At 33.5% G+C, this 23,481-nt stretch overlaps 1 protein-coding gene across 10 annotated transcripts in view; it reads right to left on the reverse strand.

The window, feature by feature from the left end:
• The window catches only part of PIK3C2G (phosphatidylinositol-4-phosphate 3-kinase catalytic subunit type 2 gamma), a 363,044-nt gene that overhangs the window by 278,425 nt on the left and 61,138 nt on the right, over positions 1 to 23,481 (reverse strand). For all 10 annotated transcript variants that reach the window (XM_046638270.1, XM_046638261.1, XM_046638263.1 and 7 more), the window contains one exon: positions 4,161 to 4,263. In XM_046638270.1, coding sequence (XP_046494226.1) covers positions 4,161 to 4,263 — 103 coding nt within the window. The remainder of the gene's footprint in view (positions 1 to 4,160; positions 4,264 to 23,481) is intronic.

Here is a 23,481-nt window from a genome sequence, read left to right on the forward strand (position 1 = left end):
CTCCTAGCAGGAAGGCAGTTTTCAAATACCAGTTCTCCCGCATACATGCTCACTTTCTTTACATTTAGGCCACAGGTGCCATGTCAGTAGAAGACTCGACAGTTTGTTACATCAGCCTGCAGACACAGAATGAATTCCTCCACTTTTCAGCTTTACCGCGTCTTGCCACCAAGATGTCAGTGTAAAAGAACTTTCCATTTCATGAACATTAAATTGTGCTAATGAATGACAACTACTGATAGATATAAATCCCAGGAGTTATCAGGCGGCATTGTTTTCTCCCAAGTTGAGCAGGAACTACTCATCTTAAAATATCAGTCCTATGGACCATATTCATAAACACACACACACATTCACATCTTTATTCCTTGATTAGCTCTCTGCAACAGGCATTCATGAAAACCGTATGCAAGTCTGTAGAGAATGCAATATACATCATAATTGCACTATTCCACCACGCAGTGGCATTCAGTTTGAGAACTGAGCCCGTTAATATCTAGGGTGTTTGTAACCTTGTATGTCAGTAGACACACAATCTATTTTTAAAACTGCCTATTAAAGGGCCAGCCCTGGTGGCCTGGTGGTTAAGTTTAGCTCCCTCCGCTTCAGCAGTCCAGGTTTGTTCCTGGGTGCCGTCCTACACCACTCCATTAGTGGCCATGATGTGTTGGCAGCTTACATACTAAAAGATAGAGGAAGATTGGCATGGGTGTTAGCTCAGACTGAATCTTCCTCAGCAAAAAAAACAAAACAAAACAAAAACAAAACACCCCCAAAACAAAAAAATCCCACTGCCTATTAGAGTTTGACAGAAAACATTAGAAGGAAAACCTTTATATGGCTTAAGGTCAAAGGTAAATTAATTGTTATATTGGGTTGTTTTGTGAAGAAGAAGAAGGAAGCTAAGTTACATGGAGAGAATAAAGTCATCACATAAATCCATACCTTGAGCACATGCTATTAAAAAGAAACACTATAGAATGCTAAGCAACTTGAAAACATGAGACTTACTCTCTAGGCATTTACATCCAGAGTCACTGGGATAACTAAATCTGAAAGTGTGATGTGGTAATGATAAGACAATTTCTTTCTTCAACAGAGAAAGCTAAACTTTAGGCATGGAAAGGACAGTAAAAGGGAAGGGAAAATACAAAGTGAAACCAGAGCCAAAAAAGAGATAGTAAGACTTTAAGTGTAATGTTTGGCACTTGCCATCTTTCAGAAGTTAAAACCAAAGCAAGCATGTACATAAGATGGCTTTCTTGCATCTTTCTGTACAGCATAATCATATTCATTTTAAAACCACTTTACTTGGCTTCCAAACTTTGGGGGTGAAATTGGCCTTTGTCGTATTGTCACTTACAAGAAAAATTTTTTATTTAAAGGATCTCAAAAGGCTAGAGGAAAGTTTGAGCAGTTGTCCGTGGAATGTATTGTGCACTTTACTTTTCTCCAAAGCTGAAGGCTATACTTAGGTCTTAAGGAAAAGTTAAGGTGTCTTTCTTCTTTCTTCTTACAAAAATCTATTGCTGTGAATGTTCTCTGAAGTTTTTTTGAACTAGGAAGAAATCTTGATCTTATGATTAATATCTACAATGTTGGCAGTATTTTGATCAAATTTGAGAGAGAGAAAGAAAAAAGTTTTTAAAAAGATAAAAATGTTTTTTAAACACTCAAAATTTAAAAAAATTTGAAATCTAGAATGATTTCTAAAGACTGTCAACCTGTTTTATGAATAATTTCATGAGATAAGAATTAAATTACCATATATCAGTATAATGCAAGTAAGTTTACAGTAGGAAAACCGTCTGACATGAATTGAGCTTTGTGATGCCTTTTACAGTTAGAAAACTCTGAAGTATCTACTGAAAGGCAATTTCGTCAACAAATTTAATAGAATGATAATAATTGTTATATTCCTAGTATTATATAAAAAGAATATTATCAAGCCAGTTTTATGTTGTTTTACTAGACAGAAAATATAATTATCCATAAGTGTTTAGCTTACAGCTAAAATTATGAAAATCACAGAGAATTTTGATACCACTTTAAACAATAGGATCAAGAGAAGAAAACCATCTCTATCTCATTGCCATACCATACATAAAAGAAAAACAAATCAAGGGTCCATTATTTTAAATATAGCAGTTCCGATCATGAAGAATGGTCACAAGTTGATAAAACTGTGTCAGTTATCTTACATTGATCAATACGTCATGTCTATTCCAGAAATATTTTATGAAACTTACTTTAAAAACAAGGCAATTATCTTTTTATGTTTTATTTTCTTGTCAAATATAGGGTTTGCGATTGAAATTATAATTTGACTTACTTTATGGGCATTAAAAGTTTGCAACAAAAATTGAGGTATATCAGACTGCAATATATATATTATTTTGATATAACACCAACGTCCACCTCGCAATATTTTCAACACCATGAGCAAATTTTTGAAATGTTTGTGTTTCCATTAATGTTAATAAAGTTTTAGAGTTTTTAATAACAAAAGACTAAAATATTATATAGTCTAACACCCTAATTTTTTTTGCTCCTGGGCTATTGTGAATTAATAAGATGTAAAGCACTAATAGCAGTGCCTGGTACCTAATATATACTTAATATGGTTAATTATCATTGAATACTATTATGTCCCAGACTTTGGGGTATGTGGATATACCTGTGGAAAACAAAACAAAATAACGAGAAAAATATATAAAGCTAGAATTTTGGCCAACTGCTCTGAAACTCACATCTGAAAGTTTTGTGTGTAGCCCATAAATTCTAAGCATATTTGTGATATAAATTGGTAGCATAAGGCATGGGCTGCGGAGACTCACTGAGTGGACTCAAATCCCAGCTCCTCTGCTTCCCAGTTTTATGAATGTGATCTGGGGAAAGTCATGAAGCTCCCCGTGCTTCAATTTCCTTATTTTTAACAGTATTTGCCACATAAAATTGTGGTGAAGATTAAATGTGATAGGAATGTTAAAGCTCTAGACATAAAATTTATGCTTGATACATATTACATCAGAGTAGTGGAGTTATATGGATTTAAGAATAAACCTTAGTTTACACCAAACTGAAATGTTAGTCATTATCTCACTACTAGTGAGATAAGTTATTTCTTTTAGGAACCTGCTACTTCTAAACAAGAGTAGAAATTAAAATCATACATTTTCTCTTCTTCCCCTGTGTGGAAATGAAGCATGATGTTTTCAGCTTTTCATCAACATTGAGGACAATTTGAAGACTCTTAGGTTTATTAATATTGAGAGTATTAATTGTGCTTTATAATGTTTCTTTGTGCAGATTTCAGATGCATAGCCTGGAGCTGTCAATACTAGCTGAGCTGGGTACGAGTTCCAAAAGACATTTCTAAACAACTCTCTCTTGGCCTCATTATGTTATATTCCACATAAATATATTGCAACATAATGCACCACCTGACAACTTTTTATGATGAAACACCTCAGACTAGAAAAAAAGGAATCACTCACTGGAAATCTGCTATCTGATGTAAATGACAGGGTGATGGGATTTTTGCTTAAAGCTGGTAATTGGAAGATTCTACAGATAAAAACTGCCAAAATATCAAAGTTCACTGCCTACTGTGCAATTTGGGTTTGAAGTAACTCAAGACATCACATGGGGAATAAAATTCATATCTAACAGCATGAAATTGTGTCATTAAAGCATAGTAATCTCTTTCTAGGTAGTTTTATTTTATGTGTATATATTATGAATATTAATCTGTCCTGACTTAGACCGTGTTGATACCAACATAAACCATCTTCAACTAGAACAAGAGTTGTGTTATTTTTCTTCCTTCAATGGTTTCCCCTTCACATTTTCTATTCCATTCACTTCCTAGTGGATTCATGGATAGTAGGAATGTGATAACCTTAATAAGTTTCTCATAAATGATTTTTCCAAGAGCCAAGTGATTTGTTACTATACTGAAGTTGCAGTAATGTGTTCATGTAATTTCTTCAGTCCAAATTGTTAACAGGCATTTGGATAAATGTTTCAATAAATATACTCAAATAAACATGCATTCATTAAGCTATGTAATTCCAAATTGGCAACAATCTATGAAGATGGGAATATTGTCCTTAAAATGGTCAGTTGGCTAATTGAAACGAGTGCTAAGAAAGTCTTACCTTTCGAGATAACTTTCCTGGAGCTTCCCTGTTTTTCTGCAGATTAAGTTGAATTACAGATTTATCTTTCTGAAATATTCTGTGGCTCCCCAAAGAGTAATTACTGGAGGAGGAAAAAATGAACACAATTATTTCCTCTGATAGTATCCCCAAGGGTATATTTTCCTGATTTTGTTTCCTTTTATTTTTGGAACTTAGTATGGTAAGAGTTTTATGTATATCCCTCATTACATATATATATATATATATATCTCCTCATTATACTCAATGTTAAGTGACGAGATATTGCAATTATTTTCAAACCTATTACATTAGAAAATGATTAGATATGTTTAGAGTGGACACAATAAATTATAATAAAGAATACTTTACATGTTCAAAGTTGATTTTACCCAGCCATCTGAAAGCTGAGGACAACACGCTTCTGGGAGGTTTAATTGATGCCACAAAGTGTATGTGGGGGCCACTGTGTCAAGGAAGCAGAGCAGTGTGGTAGAAATGTCACAGGCTTTAGAGACAGATTTACTAGCTCCAGGACCTTAGGCAGGCCAATTAAACTGTGTGAAACTCAATATTTTCCTTTTTTCGAGGTGGGATATTAGTGTCTACCTCAAAGAGTTGACAAGTGGATTAAACAGAAAAAACGTAGTTCATAAATTTCTAAGGAATAATTATATTTTCTCTTCCATCTATCTTTCCTTCCTTCCTTCCTTTCCTTCCTCTCTCCTCTATAAATATTTGCTGATCACAAGTTAAATGATGAACACAGTGAATTGCTGATTTACAACATTTTTCTAAATACAATCTGATTACACCTCTTTTAAATTAAGGATTTCAGGAGAAAAAAAAAACCTTACTTTAAAAATTTGGGGCCCTTAAGGTGATATATTCACCTATCTGAAAAATTCTCTTAATATTTGGGACCACCTATTCTTACCAATGTCAGACAAATAGAGCATTACTCCATTGATAACTACTAAGTTCTCTGTAAATGTTCTTATTTTGACAATTGCTATTTTTAAGAAAACCCAACACCTATCCACTCACCAAAATGGTGAATATTAGTATTCACAACATGTGTTCCATACCCCATTCCCATTCCTCCTGTTAGTCCAAACTAGGTTTCTGCCACGTTGCTATTTTTAGGGCTCTTATATTGTTCCTTGAGTTATTTCTACTGCTGGTCTAGACATAAGGCATGGCCATTGTATTCCCTGAGTTCTTGGGATCATAGATTCCTGCCTTCCTCCAAGGGCCATTGTCATATTCTGTTACATATACTCAAGTTCCTCTCCTTTCAGGAACTTTCCCCCAACTCGAACTCCTCTTTCCATACTTCTGTTCTGTCTTCCTGTTCCTGTTCTGGGAACCATTTTAAGAGTCATGACCCACCTTCCTCTCAAAGCTTCATTTCCTCAGTGTGTTGAAGTCTGGACCCTGGAACCCAGTCCAGTAAATTCAGCCACAGATATGGCTACTGCTTTCTTGAACTGACTTTATTTGACCCACTTCTATGTATACTCCATACTAGGCTTGTCAGATAAAATAGAAGATGTCCAGTATATGAAATTTCAGATAGCAATTAATAAATTTTTTTTGTATAGGTGTGTCTCATCATGTTTGATACATACTTATACTTAAAAAATTGAGTTTTTAGAAACTCAAATTTAATTGAACATCCTATATTTTTATGGCTAAATCTACCAATTTCACCCCTTTCTAAAAGTAGGTCTTGTTTCTTTCTTTATCTTTGCCTCACTGTGTGTACATGTGCATGTGCATGCGTGTCTGTGTCGTGGGATCTGGGTAATTATCAGATTTTGGGTAATTATGAGATTTTGAAAGGATTTTTCTCCCTCTATAATTTTTCTCTTTTTTAAAAAAAGTTACAATTTAGGAATGTATTCTCATGGAAAACATTTGAATTGTACTAAACTGTTCAAAACAAAACAGATAAAAATTCTCTCCTTTCCCTTTTTCCAAAATGACAATTACCAAGAGTTTACTGCACTTTTTTTGTAGGCTGAAATAAGTGGCCAAGCACAGAGATAGGTCTGTTAAAAATGATATTATTTTGTTTAGTGATGTCTCTAGCCTATAGCTAAATTTCTTTTAACTTATTTCCTGAGACTCCGCCTTTTAATCAGAAAATTTAAACTCTTCCTTTCATAGCCATGTCCTCTGCTATGCTATTGTAGGTTTTTATTAACCATACTTGTCTGTTCTTTGTGTGTGAGGAAGATCAGCCCTGAGCTGACAGCTATTGCCAATCCTCTATTTTATGTGGGACGCTGTCACAGCATGGCTTGATGAGAAGTGTTATGTCTGCACCTGGGATCTGAACCTGTGAACCCCGGACCGCTGAAGTGGAGCATGTGAACTTAACCACTCTGCCACTGGGCCAGCCCCATACCTGTCTTTTTAAAAAATTCTTTTACTTTATTTATTAGGGTTGTTTGAGTCTTCTTTGAGTCTCTTCTTTCTCTATTTATCTTCACAGTGTTGGGAGACATAAATATATTTTTAATCTTCCAGCAGTTACCTAATTTATTAATAAAACATATCTTAAATCTTTTCCATTGTAACCTCAATTTAATCACTATTTATATCACACTCTCAAATAAAGCTTAGAGTCTAATATGACTTCAGTTCAGTTTTCTCCTATTGCTCTACAGTTGCCCAAGTAGAGATCATTTCAAATTTTAGTTCTAGATTCTTTCATCACTTAACCTGATGAAATCAAGAAAAGTAGTAGATCAGTTGATCAAAAAGTTAGAGATGCGAATTATAAAAAAGACAAATATCTTAAAACACTTTATTTTTAAATTGTGTTTAAATAGCCTCTTAATAGCCAAAGTTTTAATATTAGACTAAAGAAAGCCTTTAATAGAGGATGAAGCTTTTGTTGATTACAGTTTTGTGTCTTCTTTCTGGCATAAACCAAACTTATAAGTAATTATCTCTAATTCCCAGTTCCAGCTTCTTTAATAAAAAGTGCATACTTGGACTCAACGAACAACCTGAATGGAGAGCTGGTTTAGATTTTTATAATTATTGTCTTAATCTTTTAAGTTGTTTCTTCCACATTTAATTCAGCAGTAATAGTTTTTAGTTATTCCTCTCTATTATCTTTAAAGAATTCAACTTAATTTTTTTCATAGCAACACTAACCTTCTTTTTTGCTGTTTATACTTATTTCCTCTGTCTATCTAGAATGCATTTGTTGAGGAAAGAATGATATGCAGCTCCAGTTTTAGACATTTTTACAACATAACAGCAGTTTCCTGCAACATCCCTGATTATTAAGGACATCTTTTCATCTCTTACCTATTATATTTAACACATGACCAATTTTCATAAATATCTGATCTGTTTCTAGACTCTCAATATTCAATTAATCTATACATCTATTCCTGTACCAATACCAAATTGCTTCAATTATTTAATTTTCTAGCATATTTTGAAGTGTGGAAATGAGTGAAAGTCACCACTTTTAAAAATTACATTATCTATTTTGCACAATTTCTCTTACAAAACAGTTTTTGAATTAGTTGCCAACGTCCAGGAGAAAATGCTAATATAGTGTTGATTTATATTTTATTTATGGAATTACAAAAGAAGAGTTGGTATTTTTATAGTATTGAATCCTCTTTTCAAGGAAAAGTATATTGATACATGCATTCTGGTTCTCTTTTATACCCTTGAGTAAAGAGTTAGTTTTTTTCCAGGTACGTCTTATACATATTATGCTTTTTGCAAGACATTTTATAGATTCTGTTCTGTTATAAATCAGAGATTTTTCTGTGATATTTGTTAGTTGGGTTTATGTGTTAATTTTGTTTGTGGAACCCTATTGTAATACCTAAGAGTTTTTCAGTTGATTATTTTGGATTTTCTAAATAGAAAATTATACTTTTAAAATATTTATGGTTTTATCTATTGCTTTCCAACATTTTTGCTTCCTTTTATTTTCTTATCTTATTGTGATGTCTAGGATGTCTGGCACTCTGTTGAATAGCAGCAATGGTAGTAGACATTCTTCTCTTTTTCTTGACTTTATAGAAAATGCTTCAAATGATTAACAATTAAATATGATATTTGCTGTATGCTCCTCTTATATACCTTTGTTGTTCTATTTTGTTAATGATTTTTAAAAATTATGAATAAGTTTCAAATTTTATCAAATAGGTTTTCTGCATCATTGGCTGCATCATATTTATAAGATCATTTTTTTTCCTTGAATGTGTCAATATGTTAATTATATCCATAGATTTTTCTAATGTATAATTATCTTTACATTCTTGGGTAGATTTATCCCACTAGTAGATTTGATTTGTAAATTTTTAAGGATTTTTTGTATATATCAAAATTTAGATAGGCCTGTAATTTTAAGGTTTTGTGTTTTCTTTATTCGTTCTAGGCATCACAATTAGGCAAGCCCTGTAAACTGTGTACACCTTTTTCTCTGTCCTGGAACAGTTATATAATTGAGAATTATCTATTCCCTGAAGGTTTGGTGCAATTTGCCTAAAACTACTTTTTCCACTCCCCACTGCTCATTGCTCTATTTCACTTTTATAATTCTCCTTGAGCTAATTTTGAAAACTCATCATTCCTTAGCAAATTGTCTACTTTTATAAAGCTGTCAAATGAACGTCCCAAGCCCCTCCTATTTTAAATATCTTTTGACATTTGCCTGAGAGCTCTATAATCCCCTTGCAATCATTTTGTCTTTCCAATGCTATCACTCTTTCTTGTTTTTCCATGTTTTTTATTAATATTTTTCCTGTAGTTTCATGGAAATTTTGGTGGGCTTGTGGGTAGATTTGCATTTTCAATCTAAGATATTAATCCAGTTCAGAATATGTGTATATATAATTGTCATTTTAATTATGGGAATACCATGTATAATTTAGCATGAAGAGAGATCACAAAAGCTGGAAAGGAAGTACTGTTCTTGTCCAACTCTCATTTAGCACATAGAACACTGGATTCAACAAAATAAGACCAGTGGTTAGAACATAAATATTTGGAGTCAATACAGCACACTTGAAATCTATTTATGGATTCATGCATTCCTGCTGTAATGTAATGCATGTGTTTCTTTTTATAAAAGAAGAGACTGAGATGTTCTTCAAATTGTGGGCTAAAAATAACAGGTCTCATGGGAAATTAGAGTTGGGAGAGACTACTCAAATCAATACAGATCTCTAACCCAGACATATACAAATCTTGATAAAAACACTAGCAGAATTTTAAAAAGACACATCTAATTTCGAAAAATTAAAGAAATATTATAATAAATAAAAAGATTTGGCTTTTTAAAAAAAATGTCTTTAGCTTGGTGGAAGAGAATATGAGAAGGTTTTGATGCTGCTGAATAACGAGACAAGGGCAATGCACAATAATTGTGGAGAATTCTGCAATAAGCATTTTCAATATAGAGCCTGAAACCAAGTTGAGGAAAAAATGCATGTTGAGTGGTCACCGGTCATTGTGTACAATACTTTCACCCTCAGCAGCTTCCTGTGTACTTTGCATTCAGCCACTTTTATGTAGTGGAGCAAAATGGTGTATGCCAGAAAAATTTACATGTATTAAGGTAACTTCTATGAATAAGCTAATTCATGTTACAGAAACGTATTATATTACAGAAGAGACTGTATTAGGTAAATCATTTTTCCAGATATCATGTTTAAAATATGAAATAGTCCTTTTTCTATGTGTGAGCAACAATAAAAACTATTACTGTGCTAGAATTCTCACTTAAAATATTAAGTCTCCAGTGTTATTTAAAGGGCTACAGAACTTCCAATAACCATCATACTTTCTAAGAACTGTAGAGTAGTATTCACCACTTTACCGTTGCTCTATTTGGCAAAACCACCATTTTGATCAATTTGTTTTTGATGATCTAGAGCTGCACTATCCAATATAGTAACCGCTGACACATCTGGCTCCTGAGCACTTAAAATGCAACTAGTCTGAATTAAGATATGCTTTAAGCGTAAAATACACACTGAATTTTGAAGACATAGCACAAAATAAAGAGAGGTAAAACATCTCCATGTTTTTTATTTTGATTACCTGCTGAAATGATAATATTTTCTGTATATTCAGTTAAATAAAATACTGTATTAAAATCTATTTCCACCTGTTTCTTTTTATGTAATGTGGCTAGTAGAAAATGTCAAATAATTATGTGGTCCATGTTATATTTCTATTGGACAGTGCTGGTCTAGAGAAAATGAAAGAGAAGAGACAAAAAGAAAATAAAGAATAGGAAGAAAGGTAGTTTGCAAAATGTAATGAGTAAAGAGAATAAGGAAAAATAAATTTGTGTTTGAGGACTCTAGGTATCAGAAAAGATAGGAAGAAAGGCTACCACACCCAGAGAAGAAGAAATGAAAAACATCGCAGGTGAGATGGGGAATGTAGAGAGCGGGATGTGAACACTAAGAGAGCAGACCACACAATTGATACGATTATGCTTGTAATGTGAACCTCAGAACTGCTTATTTCAGATTATACACACCAGGTGTTTTTCTCAATCTGGTAACATTTTAAATACAGGTAGTTTTACTTAATAATCATGTAAAAACTTTCCACTGTTAAATGAAGTGAATCTCTATGATATAATCAGAAGTTTAGGTTTTTTCTTCATATATGCTAGTAAGTCAAAATTCTGTGCATCCATTTATTTATTCTCTCAATGTGTATTTGATTACAGCTATGTGCTCGTTACTATCTTAGGAACTGTTATGAGTATACCTGTCATTTAAGATGAACACCAAAAGGCTGACTCCTTGCACATAATTACTCCTATTTCCTATTCATAAGTAGCTCATGTTATTTTAAAGTATTTCTATGGCAGTATGTTTACATAAAGAGAGATTAATGACATAAAGACCAAAAAGTGATATGCAATTACTTCAGATTTTTCCTATGGGTGAAAAAAGACATCCTAAATCATGTCCAGTCTATGAATATTGATTCCCATTTCTCCTAAATGCACATTTATGAACAGTACTTTTTCATTGGGAAAAATACATATCCTTATCTTATAGGATAATTAGGTTTAAAAGTTCTCCATGCTTATGTGTAGGAAGTAGTCACAAAGATATATTGTGAAATAATATAGTCATATATAGGAAAAATTGTTTCAATTTGATTTAATAAATATTGAGAGCCAAGACTGCTGATGGCTATTAAAGATATTTCTTTAAGAAAACTCAGTAATTAAGCTGCTTTTTAACACGTAGGTTGACTGAGAAGTGTAAGGTGAATATAACAAAATACTGAAATATTTATAATACTATAGTACTTCATAGAGTGTTATTCAAATACTTATGTGTGTGTGCATGAGCGCACACATGCACAACACATTCCTTTGCTATTTGCCAGTTAAAAATTTCTATGATGTTTCATCTACCATATTTTTAGTTCTAGTAAGCTTTGTAACTAAGAGAAATGCTCTGGCTTTTATGCTCAAAGTGGTGTTTCTTGCTGATTCAGCATACATGAAGATCAGTGATATGCTGTTTTCCTCAAGCATTGCTCCTCAAGTTTATTGTTATTTTGCTTTCAGGGGAATTATGAATAGGAAAAGTTAAACTTCATGGCTTGGGGGCCGGCCCGATGGCGCAATGGTTAAGTTCTCACGTTCTGCTTCGGCAGCCCGAGTTCGATGGTTCAGATCCCGGGTGTGGACATGGCACTGCTTGGCAAGCCATGCTGTGCCAGGCATCCCACATCTAAAGCAGAGGAAGATGGGCACGGATGTTAGCTCAGGGCCGGTCTTCCTCAGCCAAAAGAGGAGGATTGGCAGCAGATGTTAGCTCAGGGCTAATCTTCCTCAAAAAAAAAAAAAGAAAGAAAGAAATCAAAACTTCATGGCTTGGAGAGACAAGCACAGGTTAGATTCTAAAACTAGGACTTACAGCCATGGGGTAGTTAGTAGGGGATGGTCATGGTTTTGAACAGAGATCTCCATGGGTCATAAATTGATACAAACAACTACTACTCAAGAGGAATCTGGACCTAAGACATTTAAACTTTTTCATTCAAATGCCCAATTTTTCTGAAGTAGTCCCTCTACCCTGTAAAAAGGCAACTATCTCTAATGCCTCTTCACTTGAATATGGTTGTGTTCCTTTACACATATAGTACACGTACTTTTTTAAATTCGAAAACAAAATGAAATTGAATACACGGCAAGGGAGTTTTTCTTTTTAACCTAGAAGAAATGTTTTATAACAATTTCCAAGTTTACAATGTCCTCTCTATTAAGCTATGCATTTGCAAAAGACAATTAAGTAATTGCACAACAGTCTATATAAACAAAGTTAACTAAGAGAGTCAATAAGAAAGAAACATAGCAATGAAGCCAGAACTTTGTATCCTTTACGAAAATATATACTAAGCTCCAAGGAGTTCTTTTTAGGGTATGATATGTAAAATTTGTAATATAGTCACCAACCCAGGAGAGCAAAATTACAGATTTTATTCCATTTCAAAGTTTCATTATTTCTCCCACAAACCGCCAAGGAAAAACATTCTGTAGACTTTACTAATACAAAACATTCAAGAACTAAGATTAAAATAGCACATTTAAGCCTTACTAAAGCAATATTGGCTAATTTGAAATACTATGTAATTCAAATATTCTCTAGCTAATTCCTTTACTTAAGAAAAACAGAGCACTAGCTTATATAAACCTCAATTAATTCAAAATTGCTGGCAGGGGGACGATTTAATAATTCTTAATTTTAGCAGTAAACAGCACTTTTGAGTAACAAAAATAACTTGATGGCTTCATATTGACTATTATACTTTTAGGTATAGTGAAATTAAATTATGTGTCAGCATTTAGCTCTGGTTTGCCTTGTCTTCTTGGAAAAATCATGCAACAGCCTTGTGATTCTTTTTATCAAGTCTGTTTGTTAATGATGCTTGCACGATCACAAAGCTCTTTAGAAAACTTGGGGTTGAAATATGCCGTAATTCTTACATGTAGCTTTCAACGATAAACAACCTTTATTTAATGCAAGCTCTTTCTTTGGGGAATTGCTTTCAAATGAAGGTGTATGCAGGGTATTCGCATATTAGGACAATTCCTGTAGTGAGTAGTTGTTGGTTAGAACCAAATGAAAGTTTATGTAGTATATTATTATTGTTATTATTATTATTTTAGTTAACTATTTATTAAAGATATAAACCAAAGCTAATTTTAAAATGTTAGGAAAAGTACTTTGAAGAAGATCTAAACACTAAATTGAGGTAACTCAAGATACCCTTAATGAATGATTTATTAGCAGAACACATTTTTATTATTGTGTGTGAGAGTTCTCAAAATTGTCATGTTGTTTCCAATGCTCCATCATGCCTCTGTGATTTTATAAATGGAAGAGCAAATTTATTTAAAAGAGAAACACACTTTAATCTGTTTCTTTGTTCAAAGTAAGTCTAAAAAGTTACAACAGAGTAGATTATAATACTGGAATGCTTAGGCTCTTCTGAATGTGCTGAGAATAATCAATTTGTTCAAGTTTGCTGAACGAAATCTTTAATTTCATTGGGAAGAAAAAGACTCATTTTTTTCCCCAGGAATGTATACAACCCAGTTTTTACTGCTAACGAGTATAATCTATTATCTTAAACTTTATATAATAAAACCTACCTTTTTTCTTAATGGTAATTAATAGCCTGATTTTTACTGTGAATAAAAGGCAATTCTAATGTATAATCACATGTTTAAAGAATAAATTAACACAAATTGTCATAAGATTAGCTAAAACTTTTTTTTTGAATAGTAGAAGTTTTTCTTAAAAGATTATTTTAAAGTTCTAATTGGATTTAATTTTTGAAGAGGACGTTCTCATTCTAGTCAAAGATAGTCAACATTTTCTCTATTAGGAGAGATCAGGAGAGAGGAAAGGGACTCCCAAGTAGATAGTCACATCACACTAATCAATGCTTGTGGTGAATAAAGAGGTAGGTACTGCCTTCTCAATTTAAATTTAAGAATATATATGACAATTTCAAAGTAAGATTTTTAATTGATGTAGGTTTTCTTTTTTTTTTTTTACATCTTTTTTTTTGTAACACTCTGGGTTCTAGCATTCCTTGACAAAAGCCAACTTAATAATAAAGGAAAATTTTGTTTTGTTTAAATCAAGGATGTAAAATCTGCCATAACCGTAAGCAATAGACCAAGCAGAATATTCAGGAAAGATTATTCAGTTTCTCCTTATGTGGCACTTGTGGTTTACTACTGACAATAGAGTCATGATTTATTCAGCAAAAGCTTTTAAGTGCAGTAAATATTATTGTTTCACACAGCAGCTGATAAGAAAAATGGTTTTTAAGTTGAATTAGAAAGCAAGACTTATAGCAAGATTTTTGAGACAAGACATTACTTCTTAAATCATGTAGGTTAGGAGTAAGAAACAGGAAAACCTGCACTCATAGTAAATGTTGAGCTAATAATAAGGGATAAAATTATGAAGTAGCATTATACTTCACATATTACAAATATATTTATGAAGAAAGAAGCGCCTATGAGATGGTTACAAGTCTAGGTGAAGATACAACTCTCTGGAAGGCAAGCAGACGCACCAACACTCTAGGAAACAGTATTTCTGTCCTCTAGGTTTTTTTCTCTGTGCTGCATATAATAGGAAAGCAAAGGGGTTGTAGTTCCTGTCCTCAGGCCTGCCACTGTATAAGCCTGAGGGTTTTTTTTCTATAGGATAAGATCGTGGGAAATGGGGAAATGAGATTACCAAGGACACGCCTACAATGGTAATTAATTTGGGGGCTAAAGACTAGGAACATGATGAAAAATGTTAATATTTTTTGAAAGAACAGGATTACTTGTATTCTATTATTTTTTAATTTAATTTCCTCTCACTGTAATTTGCTGGTTGACTATTCCATACTTCATCAGACTGACGACTTCGTATTAAGCTACCATGAGCCTATCAGAAAACTGATAGTTTCTGTTCTAATTCTTTAATTTACTCTTTATTTATATTATATTATTTAAAATTGTTTATAAGGCAGTTTTTGAGGAGAATACTGATAGTTAATGAAACAGTATTTGATATAATTGAAGTACCTTGTAAGTACAGGATATCTAGGTGTAAGAGGTAAAGGATCTTCTCATTTTTGAGACGTGCTATAAAAGCGAGTTCTTATATTTATGGAAATATTTAACAAGGAAATGGAGAGCCAGAGAGAGAGAAAGAAAATGGAATATTTTAATTGACATAAAAAATTTGTGATACCAAATTAAGATGAGTGTTAAATGAGTTGCCATAATAATATAGTTGACTTAAGAAGAAGGGAATTTTGGCTTGCTGGGAGTGTTGTCTGTCTTAATTTTACAAAATGTTACAAGTATAACGTCTTAATTGCTTTGTTGATTAAATTCAATTTTTTCCAGTGTACTGTTTTAGAAAAGCATAGAAATTTTTTTTTTATGGAATCTAAAGTCTTAGGTCATAATATACCTGGCTTCTAATATCTTGCTACCTGAAATGTGGACTCTGGACCATCAGCATCAGCATCACCCAGAAACTTTTTAGAAGTGCAGAGTCTTGGGACCAAACACAAACCAACTAAATCAAAATATTTTTTTAAAAAGGTCCTCAGGGGACTCATAAACACATCAACGTTTGAGAACACTTTTAACATATCAATATAAAAGTAAATATATGTATAATTTGTGCATATCTATCAACTTATCTATATGCCATCATATTTATTTACATTTCTTCCCATTTCAGGATTTTATGTATTATTTTACTAACCTTGGTGAAGATAGGTGAGGTCAATAAAATAAGAAACTATGACTTAAGGAGGAACTAAAAAATAGAGCATCACAAATATACCACTAGCAAAGTTGTGAAAAAGTATCTTGACCATTGAAATTTTACTGGTGATGACAAAAGTTCTTAGCTACTTCCTTAAAACTTGGTTGCTTCATCAAGTAATTACTTATTGTGACTCTTTTAACAGATAAATATACTAAAAAGGAGCAGAATTTATCACCCCAAAATATTCCTCTTTGGCATAGGATTATTTTAAACTGGTTATTTTTAAGAAACTGCAGACACAGGAGCAGCTCTGAAAACTAAAATTCAGCCTTTTGTAGGGGACATTTACATTTATAAGGGAAATTTCCATTTGTAGAGTGTCTCGCTCTCTGTACTTGAAGGAGAAGGATGACTCTAAATCTCTAGAAACTATTATCAACAGAGAAGGCGAGGACTTATATCTGCATAACAACCTTGCCCTTCTTTACTGTGCAATAATTATGTGTTAAGGTACATGTGTGTTTGGGAAGAAGAAATTTTCCTCTACCCTTATAGATTCTTCTCTCTGACCTAGGAATCAAGTTGAGACAGATTAATAGGAGAAAATCAAATTTAATTGCATATGTATGGGAACCCCACATATATGAGACAGTCAGAGAGCTGACATACATGAGAAGTTCAGAGACAAAAAGGTAAAATGAGGTATAAATGCCATCTTGAGCTAAGGAATGGGGTAGGGTCCTGAGGTGTCAGAGAGGAGGAGCGTAATTCATGGGATGATAAGAAGAGCAGATGTTCACACTTGAAGTTTTGTCCTGCCATACAGATAGGTTTTAAAAAATTATTTATGATAATAACTCTTATTATGGGCAAGGCCCTCAATTTAATTCTTTAAGGAAGAGATAAAAGTTTCTCTTGAGCGCTCAGGGTCTTCATTGCCTTTAGCTCAAAATATTTCACATGTCAAAGCAGCACATCTTGGGAAGGTCTGTTCTGAACCCCTTCATGTACTGAAAAATAGCTTCAAAAATCTTTTTGGTAACTTAAAAATTTAGAGTTTTGCTAAGTTAAGTTAAATAATGTAAATTTGTTGAATATATAGATCATTTCTAAATAAGATAAAACAATGAAATATTAATTACTGAACATTGGTTTACTGGCTTTTGTCTTCCTATTACAGAGGAACTAAAGATATTTGGGGCTGTTTGTAAATGTATCTTGTGCCCCCTTAAAGGAGTGGACTGTAAAAAAGGTGTTTGCTTCTGGAAATTATGAAATGTATTCATAAATCTTCCTATCTGCTGAATGCAGGTGTAATGGAAAGTTCACAATTGCTTACTTCTTAGTTTTCACTAGAAATTAAAATTTCTAAGGGTTAAAATTCTAATTCATATATGTGATTAAAATTACTAGAAATAATAAAACAACTCTGTATACAAGGAAAGCAGGATTTTTTTTTTTTTTTTGGTTAGAAAAGACATGAGGTGTGAAGATGCATTTTGTTAAGGGAAAAGAAAATGAATTTGCCCCAAAATAAAGCTGGTTATTTCAGAATAAGAAAGAGGAGAGTAAAGGACAAATTAAATAGAAAATTGGGAAAAAGGAAAGAGAGAGAGAATTTTATCTTGTATAATCCAGTTGGTTAAAATTGAATGCATTTATTATGATGGTTGTAAAATTAAGCTTTAAAATCAGTAGTGTAAAACTAAAACTTAATTTTCTTTCTTTACTAAAAAGACAGTTTTCTTGGACTATTGGTCTGCCCTTGAGAGATTGTGAAAAGGCTTTCTTTACCTTTTAAGTAATTTGCCTTGAAAGCAAAGATTTTGTGTTTTATCACAATAATTTTATCAAGTCTTTGATTGGTTTTGCTAACTATGTAACCTTCTGTATTTGTCTTTGAAATCTTTTATTGTCACTTTAGTCAAATAGGTAATTAAATATTTTTTCATAATAATCTGTGATCCTATTTAGTCAAGTGTCCAAACCTCTTGATATTTTTGACAAACTTCCCCAAATCAAATTATAAATCTTGTCTTTTTGACCTCAATATAACTATGGAATTTTCTAGTGGGCCCCTGGAACTTCTCAAAAGATTGGTTCTCTCTCCTTATTAAAAAAAAAGGAGCTCTTAAACTAATTAACCTTATTTGACATGTCAAATTATGTGGAAAGCATTGTCAAATAAGTGATGCTAATCTTTTGAGACTATGTTTGTATGGATATACGTTATTATAAGGGGTTCCAGAAGTTGTATGAAACTCTTAGAAATCTGTTGTGTCCAGGTATGTTATCACTTATAATTCTAGATATTATCGTGAAGTGTTGTGTGTTACAGGAATAACCAGGTTTTCTTGTTACTTGCATTATAACGAACTCTCATCAGATGTTTAGCCATGGCCATTTTTAATTCTTTTGTCATTTACAGTTATTGTTTATACTCAGATGATTTTGCGAAAGTGTTCCCGAAAAAGTGCTTCATCTTCAAGGAGATTCATGGAAAAGACTCATGCAAGCACACGTTTTTTCTAACTTTAAGATCATAAAACTGAACTTGGTAAGAATGTCCAGAACTAAGGGAAAAACATGAATGAAGCAGGACAAGAATTAATAATATGGGACTCAATGAACTGAGGAGGATGATTATAATTTTTATGACTTTTTATTTGAAACATTACTGCTTCTTTAATGTTTTGTTTTTCCAGATTTAAGGAAACTTTTTCTCTTAAGGTAACTATGACATACAGCAATTTTATAAAGCATATGTTTTTGAACAAGGATGAAGCAATTTTTCTCCCTACCTGATCCCTCTGGAATTTGGAAAACTCTTAGTGAATGAGTATTCCTATTTTCATGACAATATAATTATTTACACAAGTTTAATAAGAACCTATTCTTCTTGTAACAGTACACAGTTGGAAACTGGTTATATCATCAAGGCTTTGACTGGAAGGTCAGATTCAAGAATGTGCATAGAATGCCAAACAGCTTTAAGTAACTAAGGTTGACTTTATGGAGCCAATAAAGCCCCTTGGAAAAGTGGCTTGGTACCTTACTTATAGGGTTCCTGACAGCCTAACCAGGTGTAGGGGAGGAAGATGTATTCCTTTACCCTCTAGGGTCTTCTGGCTGCTCTCAGGATTAAACCACCATGAGACAGGATAAAGGAGAAAATCAAACAAAGCTTAATAACATGCATACATGGGAGAAACCCAAGAAACTAACTTGCCAAAATAGCAAAGCCACCACCTTAAATACTGTCTTTAGCTAAAGAAAGGAGGATGTTGGGATTAGTGTTTTGGGAGTTCAAAGGGGAGGAAGGCAATTCACATGGAGATGGAAAAGCAAATATTTATAAACAAATGTTTGCCATTCCTTGCAAAAACAGTGTGACATGGAGATGACTTTGATCAAATGGGCCTTGTTAGGTTCCTCCCTGTCTATCACACCTAGTTTATATTATACTATAGTTATCTTATAGTATTAGCTCCTTCCTGGAACAGGGCTTCTATCTTAAATTCTTTTAGCCAATTAGGGGGAAGGTCAAAGTTTCTTTCTGAGTCTTCTGTTCTTAAAAATAAGCCAAAGAGACACATTTTGGAGTGGCAAATTCTGATACCCCACACAGCCTAATCAGGTGAGTAAGGAAGATGACTTCCTGGCATGTGCAGGAACCTCAGGATATTTGGGGGAACTCAAGAAAAGGGGAATTCACCCAGCTCTACTGGTATCGCCAGCAAAGTTTGATGATAAGTCCTTGACTTGGCTTGGCTTCCTAGCCTTGAGAATCTTTTAAAAGTTCAATCTGAGATTTCTTATGAAAAGTTCAGTCTTTTAAAAGTTCAATCTGAAATTTGTTATGAAAAGTTCCAGTTAATCACATTTAAAATAGCCTATATGGGGGCTGGCCTGGTTGCATAATTTTTAAGTTCATGTGCTCCACTTTGGTGGCCTGGAGTTTGTGGGTTTGGATCCTGGGCGCAGACCTACACGCCACTCATCAAGCCATGCTATGGTGGCATCCCACATACAAAAAATGGAGGAAGACTGGCATGATTGTTAGCTCAGCAACAATGTACCTCACACAAAAACAGAGCCTATGTGATCAATTGCTATTCTTGCTGCACTTACGGAAATAATCAGGGCAAGTTTATTGAAACTAGACATTTTGCAAACAAATTTGTCTGAATTTGACTATCTTTAGTAGAAATGAGGATGATTTTAGAGAGAAAAATTATGTTTCAGTAGCACACCTTTGTGGATATTAAATTCTAGTGCTATTTTTTTGTCTTTGAGGTTTTGTTTTCTGTCTATAAACCGGACTGGATCCTGGATTTTTCTGGTTTCTCCCAATACCTGGCTATGACGCTCCAAACTAATGTTTCCAATTTTCTCCCATCCTTTTGATTTGGAGTTATTGAGAACTAAAACTGCCCTTTGTCCTGAAGCCCTGCAAAGTGAAACTAGACAACTTGATATAAACTTCAGAGAAATCACCACAATTGCTTATGTTTAGAGCATATTCTTCATGCCTGTTGCTGGATGAGCCACCCAGAAAGTTTACTCGTACACCAAATGACATCATCAGAGATATTCAAACTGCAAGCCAGGAAAATCTGTCAGATTGTCACTGCCTGCCCTCACTCTATCTGAAGATGTTTCAAGCCTGACATCTAGAAATCTTTTCAACTGTCAGCTCTCAGGACTTAGACATTGGGTTTATAATTTGCTCTGACCATTAGCCTTTGTTTTTCTCTTGTTTCCACAGAGCTGCATTATTAAATACTTGATTTCTTGCACAATATGGGAGCCCAGTACATCAATGCCTCCTCAAATGAGACTTTGGGACATTGGGAACCCAGTACATCAATGCCTCCCCAAATGAGACACAACTGTTTAACTGAAGTGACCTATTCTCAGTACCGAGTGACTGGTTCAATGAGATATGGAACAATCTATCAACTTAGCTTCTGGACTGTGAAAGTTCTCACTTGAAGTTTCAAAGGCGGGGCTAAGGGAAGCAGAATTTGTCACCTCATGATATGCTTCCCTGGCATAGGATTATATTAAACTGGTTATTTTTAAGAAACTGCAGTTACAGGAGAAGCTCTGGAGACTGAGTAAGAAAGACTCTGTTATAAGAAACACATTTATAAGGGAAATCTCCACTTGTAAGAGTGTCTCCCTTTCTGTAGATGTAAGAGAAGGATGACTCTAAATTTCTAGAATCTCTTATCAGTAGAGAAGGCGGTGACTTAAATCTGCATAACAACCTTATCCTGGTTTGCTGTGCTTTTCCTGGTCACCTTCCATGACTGACTCTCCCCATCCCTAACATCATCTTTTGTCTTTAGCTGGAGATTGTATTTAAGGTGAGGACTTTAGCCATTTTGGAGGGTTACTCTGTTTTCCTGGGTCTCTCCCAGGTATATAGGAAGTATACATGTTATTAAACTTTGTTTTTCTCCTGTTAGTCTGTCTTAGATCAATTTAATTATTAGACCAGCCAAAGAACCTAGAAGGGAAGAAGGGGAAATTTCTCTGTCCATACAATACCATCTGGAAGAAACAAAGGAGTTTAAATTTTAAGGATTTTCCCTTATCTAATCCAAAGTAGATAAGAAACTGCAAATTAGAAACTAAATATAATTTATCTTCATAAAACAGAACAGATTAAGAAGCATAGTCCTGATAACACAAGGAGAGCTTGAAATGAAAAACGTCTTACATCATTCTACAAAAGTAATAGTTTTTTTGTGAGGAGAGGAGAAATACTTTTCTTAGTTCCTCAATGCTTAGTTCATTATATTTCAATAACTATCAAAATTGACTATAGGGGAGCCATTTTAAAATGGAGTCTGAGCTGCTTTTCCAGAGAAATTGTGTTGCTGTCTTGAACTGGGACTGGACCAAGCCTTAGGATTGGACCAGAATGGCAACTATTTTACAAGGAATTGTTTGAGAAGTCAGCAGGAAAATGGACATCCTGATCACAAAGACTGAGGATTGTGGAATTTCTCAATATAGAATCAATCAACGTTTAGCCAAGTCTAGCTCTCTGCCTCCAACTCCAAGTAAAATTCTTTGTAACACAATTTCCCTTCTTTGCCTTTAAAAGCCACTCACTTTACTCCCTAGCGGGACAACATTTGGGTTTCCACCTGAATCTGTGCTCCCCTAATTGCAATCCTTTGATCCCAAATAAACACTTTGCCACTTAAACTGGTTTACGTTTTTGTAGATTGACACAACCATATAATATTCTTAATTTATTTAGACCTACACTTCACAGGAACTCAAAGCAGCCCATACATCATGAAAAGACTAGTAAACACTTAATAAAATTTTTACATTTGGAATTAAAGGTTACTAAAATGTAATCCTACAGTTCATTTGAAAGGAGAAAAATATATAAAAATTTAATTTCTAAAAGGTAAAGAAATGGAAGTTAAAGGAGGCTAACTCATTTCGCCAAAGCAACAGTGATATAGAGTAGCATTACCAATAGTGGGCAAGATTTGTTTTGACATTACTTATTTGCTTAAATAGTCTCAAAATTCCAAAAAGAAAATTAACTTTTATCTAATCAGAAATTTGGAAATGACCACCTTTAGTGATTATAATTTACCTTTATTTTAGTCAAATCATTTCTAAACATTTCCTGATTAAAGTTTAAAAAAATTTAAATATGTCAGAAAATGAGTGTTCTGTAAATTATGTTTTCCTTTTCTTGTGTTTGACCTAAATGCTGTATATTGAATTATAAACCTATGTTTCTTGCACAAATACATGGACATTATCCCTAATGAAATATTATCCCTGTAATTTTTATTTTCAAGTGGCCCTTCATCAGAAAGGAGGATTTGTTTTAGACTGGAAAGACCGTATGGGCTTCCCAGCCAGATAAACCTGTGCTGTCCTGACTTTGCTGCTTCCAAATTTTGTAATCTTTAGGCAGTCATTTAATTACTCTTAATCTCAACTTTCCTATCTGTAAAATGGGAATAATCATGCTTTACTTATCAGAATGAATGGTACTACATCTGAAAATTGTAGCCCATAAGAGGCTTTTAATAAGTGAAGAAGATTTTATTGTTGCAGTTTTTAGTGTTATTATTATTTTTCTCATCTTGATGCCACTTCCTTAAGCATCCCTGGTTTTATCAGTGCTCCAGTTTTCCAAAAGCATAGTTATCTTTTTTGTTATTAAAACATTTTTTAAAATCATACTCATTGTAACTCTTGCCCGCCTTTCTCATTGGGAAGCAGAATTCTTCCTTCAGAGCACTACTAACTGAAGAGGATCAAGGCTGCCCCAAGGAGAGAAGCCCAAGGCGTCCTGGCCTACATGCCAATCTATATCATCCTCCAGGATATATAGGACACGCTGACCTGTTCTGTATCTAAAGTTAATATGATCACATGATAACCAGACCCCATCTGCACTGATACTATTTTAACAAATTTTCTACATGATCGTTCCTTTGTCTTGTAAAAAAATA

Source organism: Equus quagga, chromosome 1 (genome assembly GCF_021613505.1).
Source record: "Equus quagga isolate Etosha38 chromosome 1, UCLA_HA_Equagga_1.0, whole genome shotgun sequence".
Classification (NCBI taxonomy): Eukaryota; Metazoa; Chordata; class Mammalia; order Perissodactyla; family Equidae; genus Equus; species Equus quagga.